An 18,922-nucleotide genomic window follows, 5' to 3' on the forward strand; every position below is an offset into this window, starting at 1 on the left:
GGATCATCTATTTATGATTAGGAAGAATTATCGCCATCCTCTGAACCTGACTTCTGCGATTTTCTATCCAGGCCTTGGGGTGCAACTCTAGGTGCATATTAAAATTATCTATGGGAAAATTTTAAATACTGTTGTATACCCCACACATCACTATTATTTAAAAGCTCGCTACATAATTCTAATGCACAGCTCAGTTTGAAAACCCCCGGCCCAGGTAGAAGTGAGTCACAGCTCTGTAGAAACCCTTAATTCCCCCAGGAGTGAGTACACCTCTGTGGATTTTTCCTGCCAGCACAGGGCCTTGTTTCCCAATCATGATACAGAGATGAACTTTTAAGTAACTAAAAAAAAGATTGGAGGATACATCTGAGACTATTCTAACTCGTTATATGAGTAAATGTTTCAATTATCAACTTTTCTTTATCAGTACCTCTTCTCTGGTAGCTGAACTAACTGGATTGGGGTTGACTATATGTAAGATTAATTTTACATACTAATTTTAAAATCGAGGCCTTTTGTTACCCTTTCTGTTATTGGACATACCCATTTCTGAATGCAGACAATGTGGACCTTTTCAGTTATAGACACAGACCTTTTTGAAATTAGTTGATGTCATATAACAGGATATGCTGAATACCACTGTTTTCCTCCTGGTTTTGTTTTTTTAAGCTTTCATCTTAGGAAAAATATTTAGTTCAGTGATTATAATGAGAGGCCTAGCAGTGGTATTCTGAAAAGTGCCTATAATTTTGACCTTTCTTTCCCGTTTCTTATTCCTGTTTGAAAAAGAGGCCATGATTGGAAGTAAAACAAACAAAAATCCACATTTAATGATTCCGCATGGTACATTTTGTCTCTTCCAGTACCTTTCTCCAAAATGGAGCAAGATGGGGATTTTTTTTTCCTTTGAAAGTGTCTTATTTGTTCCTCATTATATAGCTCTCATAAAGTTGTATTGTTTACAGTAGAATTTATTTTAAAAGCTCCATTCTTCCAGAAACTTTGAACTTTCTGTTAATTCATATTCCTTTCTGTCACTAATCTATAGAGTTGCATGCTCTGCACAGAGATAGGGTCAGTAGCTAATGTCTGGCTGCTGAACTTATGCCTATTTAATAATAAAGGAATAAAAAGAAGATAAAAGGAAAAAACTAGTCCTAACATGACATATTTACTTTAACGTTTCTTAATTTGATATGATAAAGATAAGCATGATTTGAAATACTTAATTTTTCATCAAAATATTTTTTCAAATTGACTTTTTAGAAGGCTTCACCATCTTATAGAAGTTCAAATAGAGCTATTACCTTGAGTATATTTCATGTTTATTTGTGGAACGATAAAGAAGTCAGCCGAGGTATAACTGGGTTTATCTGAATCAGTAGCTGATGGAGTGACCCAGGTGTGTTTCTTCACTCTTTATCAAGCAGCACTTACAGGGGAAATACAGTCAAGTATTTGTCAGAAACAGAAGTGAGGATTTATTCCTACCTCACTTTTTTTTAAGTCTTAACATTTTCTTTTAATACTCACTTTGATGGTGTTGCTGATGACTGACATATGGACACTTAAATGCCAAGGCACCCTTCATATTGCTCTTGCATGTTCTGTGTTTGTAGCAATGATCAGTGTTTGAGTCATATAGACACCAGAGTTTCAGAAAAACATCTGTTGCTTTTTGGAAATAACTATCCAACTGCGAGATGGTTTCAGACCATTTTACAAATTAATAAACAATAATTTGCTTTAAAAAAAAAAAAAAAGAATGACTGTTATATGTATAGTACAAAGAACTCTCTTCCTAACTTGCCTTTTTGGGAACTGTCTACTTCCTCTTCTCCAACCCAACCCCCTTTATTCAAACAGACCAAAGAAGAAAGAGAGATTTCTGAAAAAGTTATATTTTTGCAGCAGGGAAGCTCTTCATTCCTTGAGTCTCAGGTAAAAAACAAACATAAAGGAATTTTCCAAAAGGGAACTGCTCTTCAGACGGCAGTGTCATTCAAATGTCTTTAGTTTTGTTTTCTTTTTAATATTTACCTTGCAAAAACCTGAGGTAGGTACATCATTTTTGCTAAGATTCTGGGGAGGGGAAGAGGAATTTTCTTACCATCGTAGTTATCAATTAGCCTTCATTTCTTATGGCTTTTGCTCAAGGTTGGTGTATCTTTGTGTGGGCATTCCTAATAATATTATTCACCATTTGTTTTACCCATAATGTGATGCTAATTTAGATGACTTTGAGTGATTTTGAAAGTTCTGAACTTTTATTGGTTTTCCCACTAGCCCAGTGCGATAAAGGAAATGCGGGAAGGAGACTCTGCGGGCTCTGTGGTTACCTCTCATCAAATCATTTTCCAGAAAACTGTCCCATCGACCCTAGAGGTTATTTTTCACTTCATTTCATTTAATCCAGGAACAACAAGTTGATGAATCTGCAATTCTTTTTTGTAAGGCACACATATTTCTAGATTCAAGTTTTCAGACAGTGATAAATATGAAAGTAGAAAATATTCTAGTTTAAAATGTAAGCCAAGGTGCTCCTCTGCTCCTGGTTTGATTTCTCTTCCCTCTGTAATCTGTTAGACTAGTCAGCTGCCTGGTCACATCCTGTCAGGCTTCCTATGCAAAAGCTTCCTAACTTGCATTTCTTCTGCTTTACTGGAACTAACATAACACTAAGGAAAGTGGCAAAGAAAGTACTGAGACGATGAGCGTCAGTTGTAAATGAGATTGGAACACTGCACAGGACACTGTAGCCTGTTTATAAAAGGCTCCAACAAAGTCCCAACAGTGGGAAATATTTCATTATAATTCCTTCAACACAGGCACACTCAATGTTTATTGGATAATAAGTGATATAATGGATTTGATCTCCTAAGTAAAGAAGTATAACTTACAAACATGAAATGATATGCTCAGAAACTTGTGGAATGCTGGGAAGGCCTTGGTGAGAACAACAGATAAAAAGTACAGTGTTATGTTTCACATGGAAAACTGTCTTTTTGTATCAACACAAGTAAAGCTAAGTAACTTGTACAACCACTTCAATGATGGTATTTAATCTTAAAATACAGAATAATCAGATGTTTAACATACGATCACATATATTTCTTGCAAAATTTACCACCAAAGTATGTTTTTATTTAAAGAAATCTGAAATTGCAGCTCTACATGCAGACTGTATTCCAAGTTGAAGGTTAGAGTCTATAAATTTCAGATGAGAAGAGATTGCAGCAAGAATAATTAGATGACAGCAGCCCTGTGCAGTCACATGAATGTAGCTCTTGCCCTGATTTTCTTAAAGGATTCTTGTTTTAGAAATGAGATACCACCAGAGTTTCTAATTTAGCTTTTATATTTCAAATATAGGGCACAGAGGATTGGGTTATTGTAGACAAAATACCTACTGAGGTAGTTGGTGGTGATTCGAAAAAGATTGTGACTTACAAGGTGGTGACCATGAGCAGTAGAACTGGTGACATCCCTGCCGATGTGTTAAGATCTAGCACCATCGAAATGCAGAGCTTTGATGACCTGGCCCAAGAAATACAATTGAAAGAAGAAAGCAAACAGAAAATATACACCCTAGGGAAGTCCTATGACACTGTATCCGGAAAAATTGTCACTATGACGGAAAAAACTAAGGAGGAAGAGAAGGGAGGGCAGCCCTCCGGTCTTGAAGCGTTTCAGAGAATGGAGTCGGTGAAGATCATCCCCGCCATGACCGAGTACGAGGTCCTGGAGGCCATCGCTGATGAGAAATCCAAGAGAGGGCCCGAGGTCCAGACCCCGAAGCGGAGGTTGTCGGAATCCCTGGCTCCCATCAAGGAGGCCGAGTCCCGGCGGCCGAGTCCCGAAGAGGAGCCCCTTCCGAAAGCTCAGATGCGGGCCGGGGACGCGGCTCCGCACGTGGGCCTGGAGGGCGTGCGCTGGAGCAAAGCCGAGCAAGCCCCGGAGGGGGAGGCCTTAAAAGTGGGGCTCTTCGGGCCCAGAAGGAAGAGCCTGTCCGAGTGGAGGTACTCCCAGGACCCGGCCTTCAGCGTCACCACTGCTCATTACCTTACCCAGTCGGCCGCATCCCGAGTCGTGGTAACCAGTGCCTTTCGTTTGGGCCGCCGTTTCAGATTCCAGCATGACGTTTTTGAGGCAGCCCCCTTCCACCCTGAACCTTTCCGTTTCTCTTGCTGTTTGGCTTTATGTTCAGAGCAGCCAACCCAAGCTTTTTACTTTCGTCCCTGGTTAAGCCGATACCGCAGTCCAGCGAGCATTAAAACACTTTGCGTTTTGTTTCCAGCTGCCCGTTCCCGAGATGTGATAGTGCGGCTGTGGCTTGCAATGGAGGGAAAAACGATCTGCTTAAACCAGCACCGCCCCACTCCTAGTAACTCTCTGCTTTACCAAACGAGCTCTTGGTCACCTCGATTTGCTATTTTATTTCCCATTCTTTTCCGTTCCCAAAGTCTATGGTAGACTCCATCCCCTTTCCCTCTCTCCTCCACCTCCGATTTTGTCTAACCAGCCGTGAGTGTGTTATGTGCCTCTGTGTGTACTCGTCTCTGTTCTTGACTCCCCATTTCTTTGTTCACTCAGACTAAGCAGTCTTCTGGTGAAAAGCTCATGGATGGCTCTGAAATCTTCAGTTTATTAGAGTCTGCGAGGAAACCAACAGAATTCATAGGAGGGGTGACCTCCTCTTCTCAGAGCTGGGTTCAGGTGGCCTTCTGCTTCCTTCCATGGTGTTCCTCCCTCTGCCTGTTTGCCTTGCTTTACTTCTATGCCTTTTTGCTGCATGTGTGTGTGTGTTGCATCCAAGTGCACTTTTCCTCAAACATCTCAAAGGTGCCTTCAGTTCTTTTCCTTGGTGCCTCCTTGGCGTATCTGTCTGTATCTGTCATATGCATTCAGTCCCATTATAAGAACATACTTCAGATACTCAAAAGGCAATGGTGATGAGAAATTTTAATAGCATGTAATTTTTTAAAGCATATTATGTCACCTATTAGGTCCACGAAGCTTTTTTTGTTTGATTTTTGTTGGTGGCGGTGGTTTGTTTGTTTTTTAATTGTGTTTTATACTGCATTTTGTTTCTTTTGCGGATATCCCGAAGTAGCAGCACAGATTCAAATGTGTGTGTCAGGGCAGAGGGCAGGCATCAAAGATTCTGGTGGGAGGAATGAAAGCTAATTTATATTTTCTATAAATGTTTCTAGTTCTAAGCACTTGACACTGGCTTTGGGCATCCTGGTGAATGGTGTCTTTTGTTTGTTTGTTTTTTGACCTCTGGTTTATAAAGTCACACTGACACCATAATCTTTCCCCATGCAGAAAATGGAAACCAAGACGGAGTCCAGTGAAACAGAGACCGAAACAACCCAGCACCCCCAGCCACTTAGCGCTGAGAAGGTTGTGCAGGAAACTGTGGTGGTGGAGGAAAGACATGTGATGAATGTGCATGCCAGTGGGGATGCTTCTTACGCGGCTGGAGACGACGCGGATGCTGCAGCACAGGCAGCATCTGCTGATGCCTCTAGCGTTAAAGGGAAGGAGGGCTCTGCTCTGACCGAGGGGGCTAAAGAGGAAAGAGGGGAGGTGGCCGGTAAAGCTGTCCTGGAACAGGAAGAAATAGCCACTGCTTCCCGTGAGCCAGAGGAGGAGCAGAGTGTAGCAATCCACGTTTCTGAAACTTTGGAACAAAAACCTCATTTTGAGGTAACTAGTAGTTAATGTTACTTTTAGCACTAAATTAAACTGATAGAAGTCCTTGAAATTTAGTTAAGTATAAAGATGGAGCTAAGTTTAATTTTCTACCTTTTCCAAGTGCATTTTGTTTCTCCTCTTATTTCTGTCTTGCATGGCAATTATGGGTCTCATGCAAGCATATATAATGACTCTTAATGATGTATAGGTACAGGAAATGGTTTCTGCTCACCATAATTGTTGTAATTGTCGATAAACCTGAGAAATGCATGTCCAGCCAGGATATTAGAAATTTGATAAATTTATTTCTGATCAATGTAATCCTGAAGAACCAAAAACCACTCTTGTTCGGGTGCCAAACACCAGAACTTTATTCTTTATTCTCTTTTCTTGCAATTCTTAAAGTATTAGGAGCAAGGGAGTTATGTCTTATTACTTGTTCCTTCTTTCTAAGTTGATATTTTATGTGGTTGGAAATGATGCAGATGCTGCAGCTTCTGGCATTAAAGGGGAGGCTAATTTATGATTTATGTTAAAAAGACTAATTTTTGATTTTTTTAATTTATTAAGATTAGTTTATGAGATCGAGGAGGGGGGACGTACAAATAGTTTCTTCCCTTCAAAATGCCTTCCTCTGCCTGGAACGTTTCATATAAAGACGCTGTGGAATTCTGGGAGACTGTTGGACATGTATCTTTGTGTGCCTCACTCCCCAACTTACCTAACCTCATGAAATACGTAAACATTTATTTCATACTAACCTGGGCTCATATATGCACCAAGCGGGGAGGGAAAAAAACAATACTGTGTTTGTAGAAACTAATGGCCACTCTCCCTACTTCCCGTTGGCACAGGCATCCACTGTGAGGACAGAAACCATCAGTTTCGGCAGTGTTTCACCAGGAGGAGCAAAGCTAGAAATTTCTACCAAGGAATTGCCAGTCGTTCACACAGAAACCAAAACCATAACATACGAATCATCAGAGGTAAGACAGTGTAAAGAATCAGAGCCCTCGCACTTTGTTTTACCCCTTCAGTGGCTTAGTACATTTAATATAACTGTATGATTTTTAATTTGTGAGACTCATGACCCAGCAGCCAGATTGTGTTATGAGTGATGCAGTAATTATAATTTTATTACTGATTGTGGGGTAGCAGACAGCCTAAATAAGTCTTCCTAAATCTCAAAATGTAGAAAAAGTCTCAGACATCTATTTCCATAGCCATAGATACGGGATAATATTAGCCCAACCAGCCACTGCTCTCATTTCTCAGTCTTATTAATGATGGGTAACTCTGGCCATATCTGGTTCAGTCTTTACCTGTAGTTGCAGCTGCCAGATGTTGATTGAGGTGCACAGTGGTTGTGGAAGACAACTAAGTTATCATAACGACCTGAACTAATGTAGCAAACATCTGGAGCGGTAATGAAAGTATTTGAGTGTGATGTCTATTTCTCTGCTTGTGTAGGTTGATCCTAGTGCTGATTTGGAGCCGGGCGTGCTAATGAGTGCACAGACGATCACATCTGAAACCACCTGTTCCACGACCACCACGCACATCACCAAGGTAAGTGGAGTGGGAACTGATAAAGTAAGGCCTTCACTCGGAACGTCTTGGTTTGGCTGCATAAGCAAATAGTTATGTGACTATCAGGATGCCAGCATAGCTGCCTTGGAGCTTTCACAACTACTATATTTATGGCACATTTGTCCTCATGGGCTAGTTTCTATTTGGGAATATACATTCTGATAACCTATGTTTACCTAACACTAATGCTTAGCGCCTGGTAGGTGCTCCAGAAACACTGGCCGGCCAAATCCAAAGGACTCCATTCCATCCTTGTTTCTGAAATTAACAATTTAAAAGAACTGCCATCCAATTGTTTCAGTTCTTAATGAGTGATATTATAATAGCTATATATGGTCTAGTCACATTGGCACTAGACTTACCGGGGTCATAGCTCCATAAGCTATATAAATGTGTAATCACTATGTGTTGTACACCTGAAACTACAATAGCATCATAGGTCAACTGTAATTGAAAAATTAGAAAAGAAGAATGTTACTTAAAACTCGGTCAGCATCTTCTTCTATTTCCTCCACTGAACAATGATTGTTCCTCCAAGTGGGCAAATGCATAACGCTGGCCTCTTCCTTCCAGACTGTGAAAGGAGGCATTTCAGAGACGAGAATTGAGAAGCGAATAGTCATCACGGGCGATGCGGACATCGACCATGACCAGGTAGTGTGTGAGATGGTAAATACCCATAGAGAGACGGAGAAGCGCCTGTTGGCCCTCTTCTTCCCAATGTAATCTAAACAGTTTTCTGAATTAACTTTCCAATACACAGTGGACAATTCCTTTTACAATCATTGTACCTCATTTGTAAATTGCGTATATAGATCTAGCTCATAAGTCTTCACCTTGCTACTGATTGTGCATGTTCCACCTCCTTTTTGTCTTTGCCCTTCTGTGATTTCCTGGGGATAGGCGCTGGCTCAGGCAATTAAAGAGGCCAAAGAGCAGCACCCTGACATGTCAGTGACCAAAGTAGTGGTCCATAAAGAGACAGAGATCACACCAGAAGATGGAGAGGATTGACCCCAGGTAAGAGGTGACGCTGATTCTCTTGGCTTGGCCTCGGCTGGCATGTGGCATGGGGCAGTCTCCCCTCATCCTTCCCCGACTCCTCCCTTTCCTTTTTTCTCTCACTGGCATTTGCAGGGCTGGTTACCAAAAGGATGGAGAATTGCTTGGCAGGTGCAGGTTTGTTTCAGATTTGGAGATTCCATCCTGGGGACTTTTTGCACACACTGCCAGTTAGAGGAAAAAAGAAAAGTGGAATCTTTGCTTGCGTGGCCTTGCTGGTGCTCCCTTTTAGTCCATGTCCTGCACTCTCTTCATTAACCAGTTTGGAAGGCCAGGTTTGATTTTCCTTGCCATGTGACCTACTCAGAACCAAGGTAGCTTTGTTCTGAAAGGTACAATATGTGTGTTCCAAATACTAGGGAAATAAAATATACTCCTTACTCCTTTGGATGGCAACATGATCCCATTATAAGCTTTTTCTTCAACTGTGTTTGGTTATAGCCTGTTTCTGCTTTTATTTTGCTTTCTTTTTTAATTTGAAACCTGAGCACTCACTTTCATTTTGGGTGTCTTATATTTTATGCATTCTTCGGGTTGATTTTTCCCGCCCTAGTGTAGCATCGTGTCTCAGGAGGAGGAAAGATTCAGTCGTATGGCCCTGCTTTCCTCCAGCAAACGCATGCCCCTGCAGCTGCTGCTTGGCCGGCCCCGGGAGCAGACAGTGTCCTCTGTGTGTGCACAGACTTGTCATGCGTACTAACCTGCCGTGCAAGAATCGTGGGGCTCTCGGCACCCCCGAGGGCTTTGAATGCTGAATGCTACTGATGAGCTACTTGCACACTTGGCTATGTGATAAAGTCTCTTAAATGTTTTACATGTATAAATGAAAGAACTTAGTTCTCTAACATTGGTTTAAGAAACATAGCTTCACGAGAAGGCTCTCTTAAAGAAAAACATAAAAAAACACTCAGATTCAAGTTAATAATGTTAATTTGGAAGGTAGATAGATAAAGTTCCTCTCCACAGAGCTTCAGTCACTTGGGTGATGCTGTGGTTACTCAAGACAAAGCGGATCAGTGACCTACTCCTGTATCCTACAGCATCTTGTCAAAAAATGCATTAAATGACCTGCAAGATACTTTTCTTGTGACCTTGATCTCAGATGTTTTCAAATGAGTAACTGATCCAATCTCTTTTCTACAGGAATAACTTAGCCTGCACAGGAATCCAGTCATGCAAACCGTTAGGAAAACCAGAGCCTATATGGAGTTCCCTCTTCTAACCCCACTGACTTGTATCTGCCCGTGGAAACTTTCAGTCCAGAAGAACAGCCCTTGACCGTTAATTAAAGACACTGGCAGAGAGATCTTCCCATAATAAAGCAGTCCGAATCAGCATCACTAAACTGATATTGCATGAAGCAACGACAAAATTACGAAAGAGCAGCATTTTTAATTTTCACAAAATGTCTAAGTTTTCAGCTATACCTGCACGTTCATAACCAACAATATAAACCGTGATCTCATGTAACACGTAACCAATCCATGCCTTTTATAGTTTATTATTATTAAAGTCTAAAAACAAAATTGCAGTTTCTTAGGTGACAGATCTTTTGTTTACAAATAAATGAAGATTACCCTACGATGCTAGAAGCTGTCTAGGTCCGGTGTGTCAGGTTTATCCCAGATTAGATGTGCCAATAACCAAGTCTATTCAGTAAACACTTGAATCTTGTACTTGTTTCATCTGGTTTTATTACTCTTAACCCATAAACAGTGATGACTCTCTGATCCTCTGGAAATACTTACTGCTTCCAATCCTCTTTGTGTGTCTAATTTAATTCATTATAAGGTAGTACTGATTTTAGCATATTAACGTGATTTCTTCCTTGTCGTCCACTTTGGTCCACATTGAATCTTAAAAGCTTTCCAGAGTTCCCTATCAAATCCTAAATATGTAAACTGTCATTATTTGGGGAAGAAAATATGTATTTTTGTTAGTTCACGATATTATGAAATTTCACTTCAGAAAAACCTGTTGAGTTCCTGTTGGGGTTTTTTTCCTTTTTTAATTTCTTTTTTCTTATATTTTTAAATTGATTTTTCTTCTTTGACTTGAAAAAACTGTTTTATTTCCAAATCTGGTCCATATTTACAACCTAGTTCAGAGCCAAGCCTTAAACTGTACAGACTTTCCACTGTAATTAAACTATTTACTGTTTAGTTATAAATAGACTTCAAAAAGATATATTCTCCATTACACTGTCTACCGCATCACTCAGCCCATGGTGAATGTATGTTTCTGCATAGCAAAATAAAAATGGTAAATGCGCTCTCTGTGTAATAATTTCAGTACTGTATGTGTCTGGCCCGGAGGTAGCATCTGCGTGACGTCGAAGGCCTTATTCATCCGCACTGTAGAGATAGCCTGTCTCTGTACCTGATAAAAAGTGTGCGTATGGTGATATAGTGTGTGGACTGTTTCAGGTATTGGAGATGGGGAACAGAATATATATATAAATGGTTGCCTACGAAGGCCTTTTTTAAAAAGTACAGAATCTCATTTTCAAAGTTTTAACTTTTTATAAGAAAAGAAGCTTTGTTATATAACCAGGGTTTCTGGGTACTTTTAATCTACCAAAGAGCCACCTCCCTCAGTCACGTCAGCTCCGTAGCTGAACAGATTCCCTGGGACGTTCTAGCAGGGCCCATGCAGCGTGTTCCCACAGCTCATCCGCATCAAACTCCTCGCTTGTCAGGGACTAAGAATAAGACTTTTTGTTGCCAACTGCCACCAGCCTAACACCTAGTACTTGCTGGCATTTCCTACCATGTCGTGCTTTACCTAACTTTCTGATTTTATTAACTAAATTTAAAAAAAAAATTTTTCAAAAAATTGTAAGATTTGATCACATATTTTGGTCTTATTGAGGTGGTCAGATTCTTATCATTTCTCTCTGAAGGTGTTATCAGCTTGTCCTTACTGTCAACACTGAGTACCCATTTTAAGAACCGAAGCATCATTTGAATTGTGTTTGAAGCCCATCGAAAATGTGTTGAGAAAAATGAACTCTTTATTGACACGATATGGTATGTGACCTCCCAAGGACACCTGCACCCGATCTGCTTAGTTTGTGTCTACCAGGTTGTACCCGTGTTCACTGTTTTAAACCAGAACTAGTGTTTTCATCTTTCTGTCCTCAGCAGAAAGTGCTTGTTCATTTTTATAAACTTACATATTATCAAGGAGGTTGTACATTTTCATCTTCCTTTCCTTTTCAGTTATTGCTCTTCAGAATTTTCCAGCCTCAGCTCACTGCTATGTGGGAGTTCCAAAGCCACTCCCACATACTTGTGCTTTTGTGACAGCGGAGCCCCACGTCTAGTACCAAAATCTACAGCTGCTTTTATTGCTGTATGACAGATTACTACAAAATTAGCAGCATAAAACAACACACATTTATTATCCCACAGTTTCTGCAGGCCCGGTGTCCAGGCCTGGTGTCACTGGGTCCTCTATAAGGCTGAGGCTTGGGTCTCAACTGGGGAAGATCTCGCCTCCAAGCTCTTTCCAGCTGTTTGCAGAATGCATTTTCTCATGGTCATAAGACCTGTGACAACTTGCTTCTTCCAAGCCATCAATAGAGGGAGACTAAAGTGTGTCACCCAGAAAGACAGCCTTAGACGACATAATCAGGGGAGCAGCTTCCCATCCATCACCTTTGCCATAGTCTATTGATTATGCAAGTCATGGGTTCTGCTCACAGAGTCAATAAGTTTAAATTTTATTTATTTTTTTATATATATATTGATTTCAGAGAGAGAGAGAGAGAGAGAAACATCAATGATGAGAGTCATTGATCGGCTGCCTCCTGCATGTCCCCTACTGGGGATCGAGCCCGCAACCCGGGCATGTGCCCTGACCGGGAATCGAACCTCCATCTCCTGGATCATAGGCTGATGCTCAACTGCTGAGCCATGCCCAGCCGGGACAAGTTTAAATTTTAGATTTGGAGGTTGGTCAAGCCCTATCTAACATCCCCTAATTCAGTTAATTTTACTAATGTGTAAAACTGTTTTATGCTCATTGCTAAACTCTTAGGTAATCTCAGAACATTTTTTAGCCATTACTAATACAGTAAAATGTAACATCACAGTAGGTGTGAAACGGAGCCCCCGATACTACACTTTAAGAAACAGAAGAATTCTACTTCACTTAGCTATTTGCCTCACAGTAAAGAAATGCCTGCTTCTCAATTTTGCTCTAAGATTCAGGCCCAGGGTCATAAGAAAACAAGAATTTAGGGTTCTCTCAATGAGCAGAAAAGCCAATTGCAAATCTTAAGGCATATGGCCCAGCCTATTGGTAACCCGCAGTTCCTACTAATCACACAGGGACCTGAAAAGCAATAGTTATGGACTTGCCAGGCCTTAAAAAATATACAAGATATTTTCCCTGGAGTCATAGAGTGAATTGCTAAGTTCAGGGAATTGCTTTTCTCCAGGTAAAATGCTGCCTGCTTTCCATCTAGTGGAGCTCGAAGGAGCTCGGAGCTCAGCCCAGGTGGTCACATCCTGCTCCTCCTGTAGCTTTGGGATCGATGGATGGAACCGCAGTGATGCTGGGACACCACCACCCCAGGTTTCCGACAGGCGCTATATATTAGAAAGAATAAACCCAACTGCAGCCCTTCCACATGTGGAAAAAGAAAAATGCTAACACCATGCATGAGGCCGCGCTCGAGTAGCGTGACTTCTAGCCCTCCCTACCACACTTGTGTACACACTTGCGCACAGTGGGTTTTTTGAAATACAAACTTTTATTAAATGTAATTTATAATTACAACAAAAAGGGACTATAAATTTTTAATATCTTCGTATTTCTGGATTCTTTTCTCTCTCTGCTCTTCTGGTTGGGTGTTTTTTGTTTCCTCATGTTCCAAATCGCTGGTTTGGTTCTCAGCGTCCTCTACTCTGCTGTTGATTCCCTGTAAACTATTCTTCATTTCAGTTCGTGTAGCCTTCGTTTCTGACTGGTCTTTTTTTATGTTGATGTTCTCAGTAATTTCTTTGAAATTCTCACTAAGTTCCTTAAACATCCTTATAACCATAATTTGCACTCTGTATCTGTTAGCTTGCTTGATTCTGTTTCACTTAGTTCCTCTTCTAGAGATTTCTTCTGTCCTTTCCTTTGTGACATGTTTCTTTGCCTCCACATTTTGGCTGCTTCCAGGTGTTTGTTTCTATGTATTAGGTAGAGCTGCTATGTCTCCTGGAATTGGTAGAGTGGCTTTGTGTAGTAGGTGTCCTGTAGGGTCCAGTGGCTCAGCCTCCCCTGTCACCCGAGCTGGGCCTTCTAGGTGCTCCCCTGTGTGGGCTGTGTGCACTGTCCTGTTGTAGTTGAGCCTTGGTTGCTGTTGGCGTCACTGGGAGGAATTGACCCCCAGGCCAATCAGCTGCGAGGACCAGCTGCAGCTATAGCAGGAGAGCTGCTGTGCTGGAGACACCCCTATGGAGCAGGATTTGCTTCAGTGGGGCTTTGGTGCTCACTGAATCTGCACCTTGAGTGTGTCACTGTGGATGTGGTAGGGTTGGAATCCAGCGTGGTCAAAGCTGTCTCTGGGGCCTTGCAGAAAGTGCAGTCAGCCTCTGCCTGTGCCCTGCCCAGGGCCACCCAGCATGAGCTCTACAGCAATCTGTAGGTGACCGCTACTTGTGTTGGGCTTGGCCCAGAAAAGGCCAAGCTATGAACCAATGCAGGCTGCCACTAGTGCCAGGCTTGGGGCCACTTATCAAGAGTTATGGAGCACGCTGAGGCCAGCTGCTGCTTGTTTGAGAGATTTTAAGAAAGTCCCAGGCATGAGGCAAGAGAGGCCAGTTGAATGGAAAAGCCACTGGAAATGGCGTGGATGAGCCTGCAAGTAGAGAGGGGCGGGGTCTCGGGAAGTCACCAGGGTGGGAGGAAAAGTGAGTCAGGTTGATGGAGATTCAGAATGGTGCCTGCCTGTCAGCTGTGGGCTGTGAAAACCAGGGACTGCCCACTCTGTGGGGGAAGGTTTCATCAAAGGAACAATGGGCCCTGCTAGCACTTCTGTCTGGGAGAAAGCTGCCCCTCCAGCTATCGCCTGGATTCCAGGTAAGTTAGTCCCTCTCCCAGTATCTCAGGGTCCTTTCAAGCTGCTGCCCAGAGCTGGAGCTCAGAGGGAATGCGTCTGAGTAAGTGGGTGCGCCAGCCCTTCAAGAGGAGCTGCCTGGGACTCCCACGGCCTCCGCGTCACTCAGCCATAATCCCCACTGATTTTTACAGCCTAAAGCTGTGGGGACTCCTCAGCACTGGAACCCCGGGCAGGGGCGCCTGATGTAGGGCTGTCCGCTCGCGGCTCCCGGGGGACCTTCACAGCTGAGATATCCCTCCCAATTTTAAACTGCCACACGTGGGTGTGGGACCAGCCAGCTCTGAGATTCCGCCCCTGGTCTCCGTCCCTCCTACTGTCTCAATGTGCTTCTTCATTAATTCCTAGTTGTAGGACTTCCATTCAGCTAGGCTTCAGGAGGTCCTAAATGATGATCGCTCTGTATTTTAGTTGTAATTTTGATGTGGTTGTGGGAGGCAGCAGGTATCGAGTTTCCCTACACCATCTTGACCGGACGCAATTGGCAGTTATTTTTAGCTGCTTAATTGTTGTGCCTGACTTTGTATTTAACAACTGTCCTATCAAATCACTGTGCATGCTGTTTCATTTCATTCACATACTTACAAAGTGTCAGGGACTTTAAATTCTACTAGAAGTAGTAGAATAGCAGAGTTTATATAACAAGAAAACTTACCTTGGAAACACTTTTATAGCAGCTAAGGAGCAATTAGTGCATTTACTCATATCATTCTGGTACATTTTTTTTGTAAAGCTGTTCTTCCAAATGATTATGACTTTTAAACAAGATGTCCTTATATTTTGTTCATATTTATGAGCAACATAGCATGTTATCACATAGTATGTATCATTCTAAAAGTTTATTTTAGAACATTTTAATGAGATATTTTAAATAACTTTTACAGTACTCTTAGGGGACAGCTCAATAGCAATAAATATTCCCTAAGTTCAGTTCTGAAATGTTTTTCTGAAACGCTCTGAAAAATTTTTTCCATGACCTACAATGAGTTAAGACCTGTTGTGTGAACACATGGAATTCTGTAATCCTATGCTCTGTACCAGATCTCAGGTATTTCAAGTGCTGTTGAAGCTGCTCTTGGAGCTGTTCTGCTTTATAATTTGAGAGTCATCCTAAGCCAGTGGTTCTCAAATGTCTTGGACCCAAAGGGAGAGGTTTTATATCAGTTATACCTACCAATATTTATGTTATTAGAAACTTAAATGGAGATGTGTTAAAAGTGTTTATTCATTTAAAAATTATCAATTAATTATGTTAGCAGAAATAGCATGTTTTAATTAAAAATAACCTATTTTCCAAAACAAGAAGTTTTAGTGAAAACAGTGACATTGTTTTTATGTTTCTTAAATTTTCTTTAATGTCTAGATTAATAGAAAAAATAGCTGAATTTTCTTATCTGCTGCAATATGTCTTGGTTGAAGTATATCAAGAAAATCAAATCTCACACAGATAGGTAGTTAGAAAAGGAAAGAGTATTTTAATAGCCTTTTCACAGAATTTTGGACATTCTTCTTTGATAAACTCCAGAAGTGATATACGTGGAATCTGAAACCATATCAACACACTTCTCATACTGTTACATTATAGTGCATTGGTTTATATTTTCCACTTAAGACTTTGTAACATTATGCATTGGGCATTTGAAAAGTATTGTTTCACTGGGTTATACAGATCTTTTAAGCATTGGCATATTTCATTGTACAATACAAAAATGCCATTCATTAATATAATTAATGGTATAATACTTAGCATCTTTAATGGTTAGGAAGCTGAAAAGCTTGTTTTTAACAGCAAATGCAAGTTTGTGGCAAAGAAGTTTTTCATTATTCTATTTTCACTTGAAAGCTTGAATTTTATCATTGTCAAAAATAATTTTAGTTGAAGTGTTTTTCCTTGAAATGCCAAGCTCTTTTCATTTATTTTTGAAAACTGTCTGCCAAACATTTAAGTCTGAGCAACTATGGTTTGTTTCTCAGTCAATCATACTCCATAAAATAAACTAGCTAGCTGAGTACTCGGCAGCTGAAAATCACCAACCACACAGGTGCTTTTCCTCAAGACAACCATCGTACTAGTATGCAATGGAATTATTATTGACATGCTTCCGATTTCACCATCAAAATATTAAAAGACTTGTCAAGGGTCTAGATAAAATAAAATTAGTAATTTTTACTGCTTCATCAAGGTCATTCGTAGTGAAACTGACGCTTCTTTTTTTTTACTGCAAAGAGCATAATGACTGCTGGAAGAGTTTTGTCCCACTATCTGGATTAGTTCTAAAGGGCCAGCAGTTTTACCCACTATTGCTTCTGCACCTTTAGTGCAAATGTCAACACTGAGAAAAGGGTAAATAACATCTCAGTATTATTAGGAAACATACTATGACCTTGAAGTTCTTGGGGACCTCTTGGAGTCTGTGGGCTACACTTTGAGAAGCATCCTAAGCAATTAGTCATAGGTCACTGAATACGCAAGGGACCCCCAAATAGAATCCCAACTTTAGAAGAGCCATTAAGAGGTCATTCAGTAAAGTGTTATGTTATGCTCTCGGTTTCAAATAGAACAGTATTCTCCATACTGTAAAAATGTAATACGACTTCCATTTTACAACACTGTGGATGAGTATTTGCAATTCACTCTTTTTTAATCTAATGAATCCTGTGCTATGTGTAAATGAAATTCCTCAGCCCAAAATTTAGTCCTATCACCTTTTACTCCATTTCCAGCAGACATGGAAGTCAATTAGTCCACTTACTCTGCATAAGATTCCTACTTGTAAAAGCATGCAAAATCTGTCCTTCCTGCCCTCTCAGCTTATTTAGTCATAATATAATACCTACAAGTTTGCTTTTACAACCATTTTTATCCCCTTTAGGACCCAAAAGTTTTCCTCATGACCCTTTAAATGTATGTGTATAAATACACATATATACATATACATATATATACATATATACATATATACATATACACACACATATATACATACACACACACACACATATATATGTTCTCTTTCCATCTATCCCTGTATCATTAGCTTTGCTAATCTGAGATGTACTACAGTCCAGCCCCGTATCTATGTTCTGATTTAGGAAGGCCTGGCTTACAAATGCCTTTCCTTGTGGAAAGCTTCTGAGCACCGTCAGAGTGGTTCTGTTAACACAGAGGTGTGTGGGTAGGTATGACACTGGAATTATGGTGTCCAAGGGAAAGGCGACCGACTATGTACTAGTCCAGCCTTGTCTGATAGAACTTCCTTTGCAGTAACGGAGAACTTTCACATCTGAGTCGTCCTGTGCAGTAGCCCCTGGCCACACGCAGCCATGGTGTCCCTGAAATGAGGCTGCTGTAACAGGAACTGCATTTTAAATTTTATTTAGTTTTGATTAACTTAAATTTAAATAGCCATATATGTGCAATGGTTACCATATTGGACAGCAAAGTAATAAACCTTACTTGTAGTATCTCATTTAATCAAAGACTTAAATGAGCTCATTTTTAACAATGTCCCTGTGTAGACATTACTACTACTCAACAGTACAGGTGATCTCTATTTCCCGGGCACACAGGTTTGCACCTCCCAGCTCTCTCGCACACAGGCAGGGCCGCGTGCCTAGTTTGGCCATGAGACTCCTCTTTTGTCCTGATGCAATGATGGGAATGCTCCACTGTGGAGCCCTTGTGATTCTGAGCCCCACCTGACTGTGGAGCAGAGCTCCCCTTTCCATTCCAACCCACAGTGGACTCGTAATATGAGGAAGAAATAAACTTCTACATGTTGAGCCCCAGGAAATTGAGGATTCCTTTATTACTGCGGCATAACCTAGACTGTCCTGACTGATGAGTCAACATCAGTATCACCCAAGCAGAGTTTTAAATTCACGTACCTACGTCCCATCCCAGCTTGGGATTTGGGCACTTGTGTTTGTGGTTAAAAACAAGAAAACAAGTTAAAAGACCTCTCCAGGTGATATGGATGTATGCTCGCCTGGTAAGAATCAATGCTGAAAGTAACATCGTTGTTAGCGCAGATACTACAGAAATGGGGCTCAGAGATATAAAGGTAAATTTTGTAAAGTCACTTGGCTACTAAGTGAGAGACACGTAATTTGGAGTTTCTCCTATGCTGTGCTGCTTTTTCCTCTTGTTATAAGTGGTAGGGATGGTGGGAGAGATAGGCCCTGGCTTCCACATTAAATTTGTTAATATTTTATCTTTATTATAGTACTTTTACAAATAGCAACTAGTTTGACAGAAGCCTGTTTAATCCAAAATACAGTTTTGAATGTTGCATAGACTATGGAATAGACTTGGAATCTAACTTCTATTTGTAAGCGTTGTTTCAATGGGTAAATGTATTTCAAGTTTGAATAACATATAAAATGACTTTTTAATATTAAAAAATCCATTTGTATTGGATAATAGGTTATGGAAAGTAGAATTGCATTGTATGCTAC

General features: G+C 40.8%; 1 protein-coding gene across 7 annotated transcripts in view; it reads left to right on the top strand.

Annotated features, from left to right (window-relative positions):
• EPB41L3 (erythrocyte membrane protein band 4.1 like 3) overlaps positions 1–10,638 on the top strand; it is a 131,618-nt gene extending 120,980 nt beyond the window's left edge. For 2 of the 7 annotated variants that reach the window (XM_016211469.2, XM_087818960.1), the window contains exons 14-20: positions 4,594–4,716; positions 5,329–5,712; positions 6,555–6,686; positions 7,171–7,269; positions 7,864–7,944; positions 8,194–8,310; positions 9,496–10,638. In XM_016211469.2, the coding sequence (XP_016066955.2) occupies positions 4,594–4,716; positions 5,329–5,712; positions 6,555–6,686; positions 7,171–7,269; positions 7,864–7,944; positions 8,194–8,304 (930 nt within the window). In that variant the 3' untranslated portion in view covers positions 8,305–8,310; positions 9,496–10,638. Of the gene's footprint in view, positions 1–1,866; positions 1,942–2,286; positions 2,386–3,372; positions 4,093–4,593; positions 4,717–5,328; positions 5,713–6,554; positions 6,687–7,170; positions 7,270–7,863; positions 7,945–8,193; positions 8,311–9,495 lie in introns of all 7 variants that reach the window. The other 5 variants (XM_016211472.2, XM_087818961.1, XM_087818964.1 and 2 more) reach the window with 4 other exon arrangements.
• The last annotated feature ends 8,284 nt before the right edge of the window (positions 10,639–18,922 follow it).

The sequence above is a fragment of the Miniopterus natalensis genome, chromosome 7 (assembly GCF_054644295.1).
Source record: "Miniopterus natalensis isolate mMinNat1 chromosome 7, mMinNat1.hap1, whole genome shotgun sequence".
Lineage (NCBI taxonomy): Eukaryota > Metazoa > Chordata > Mammalia > Chiroptera > Miniopteridae > Miniopterus > Miniopterus natalensis.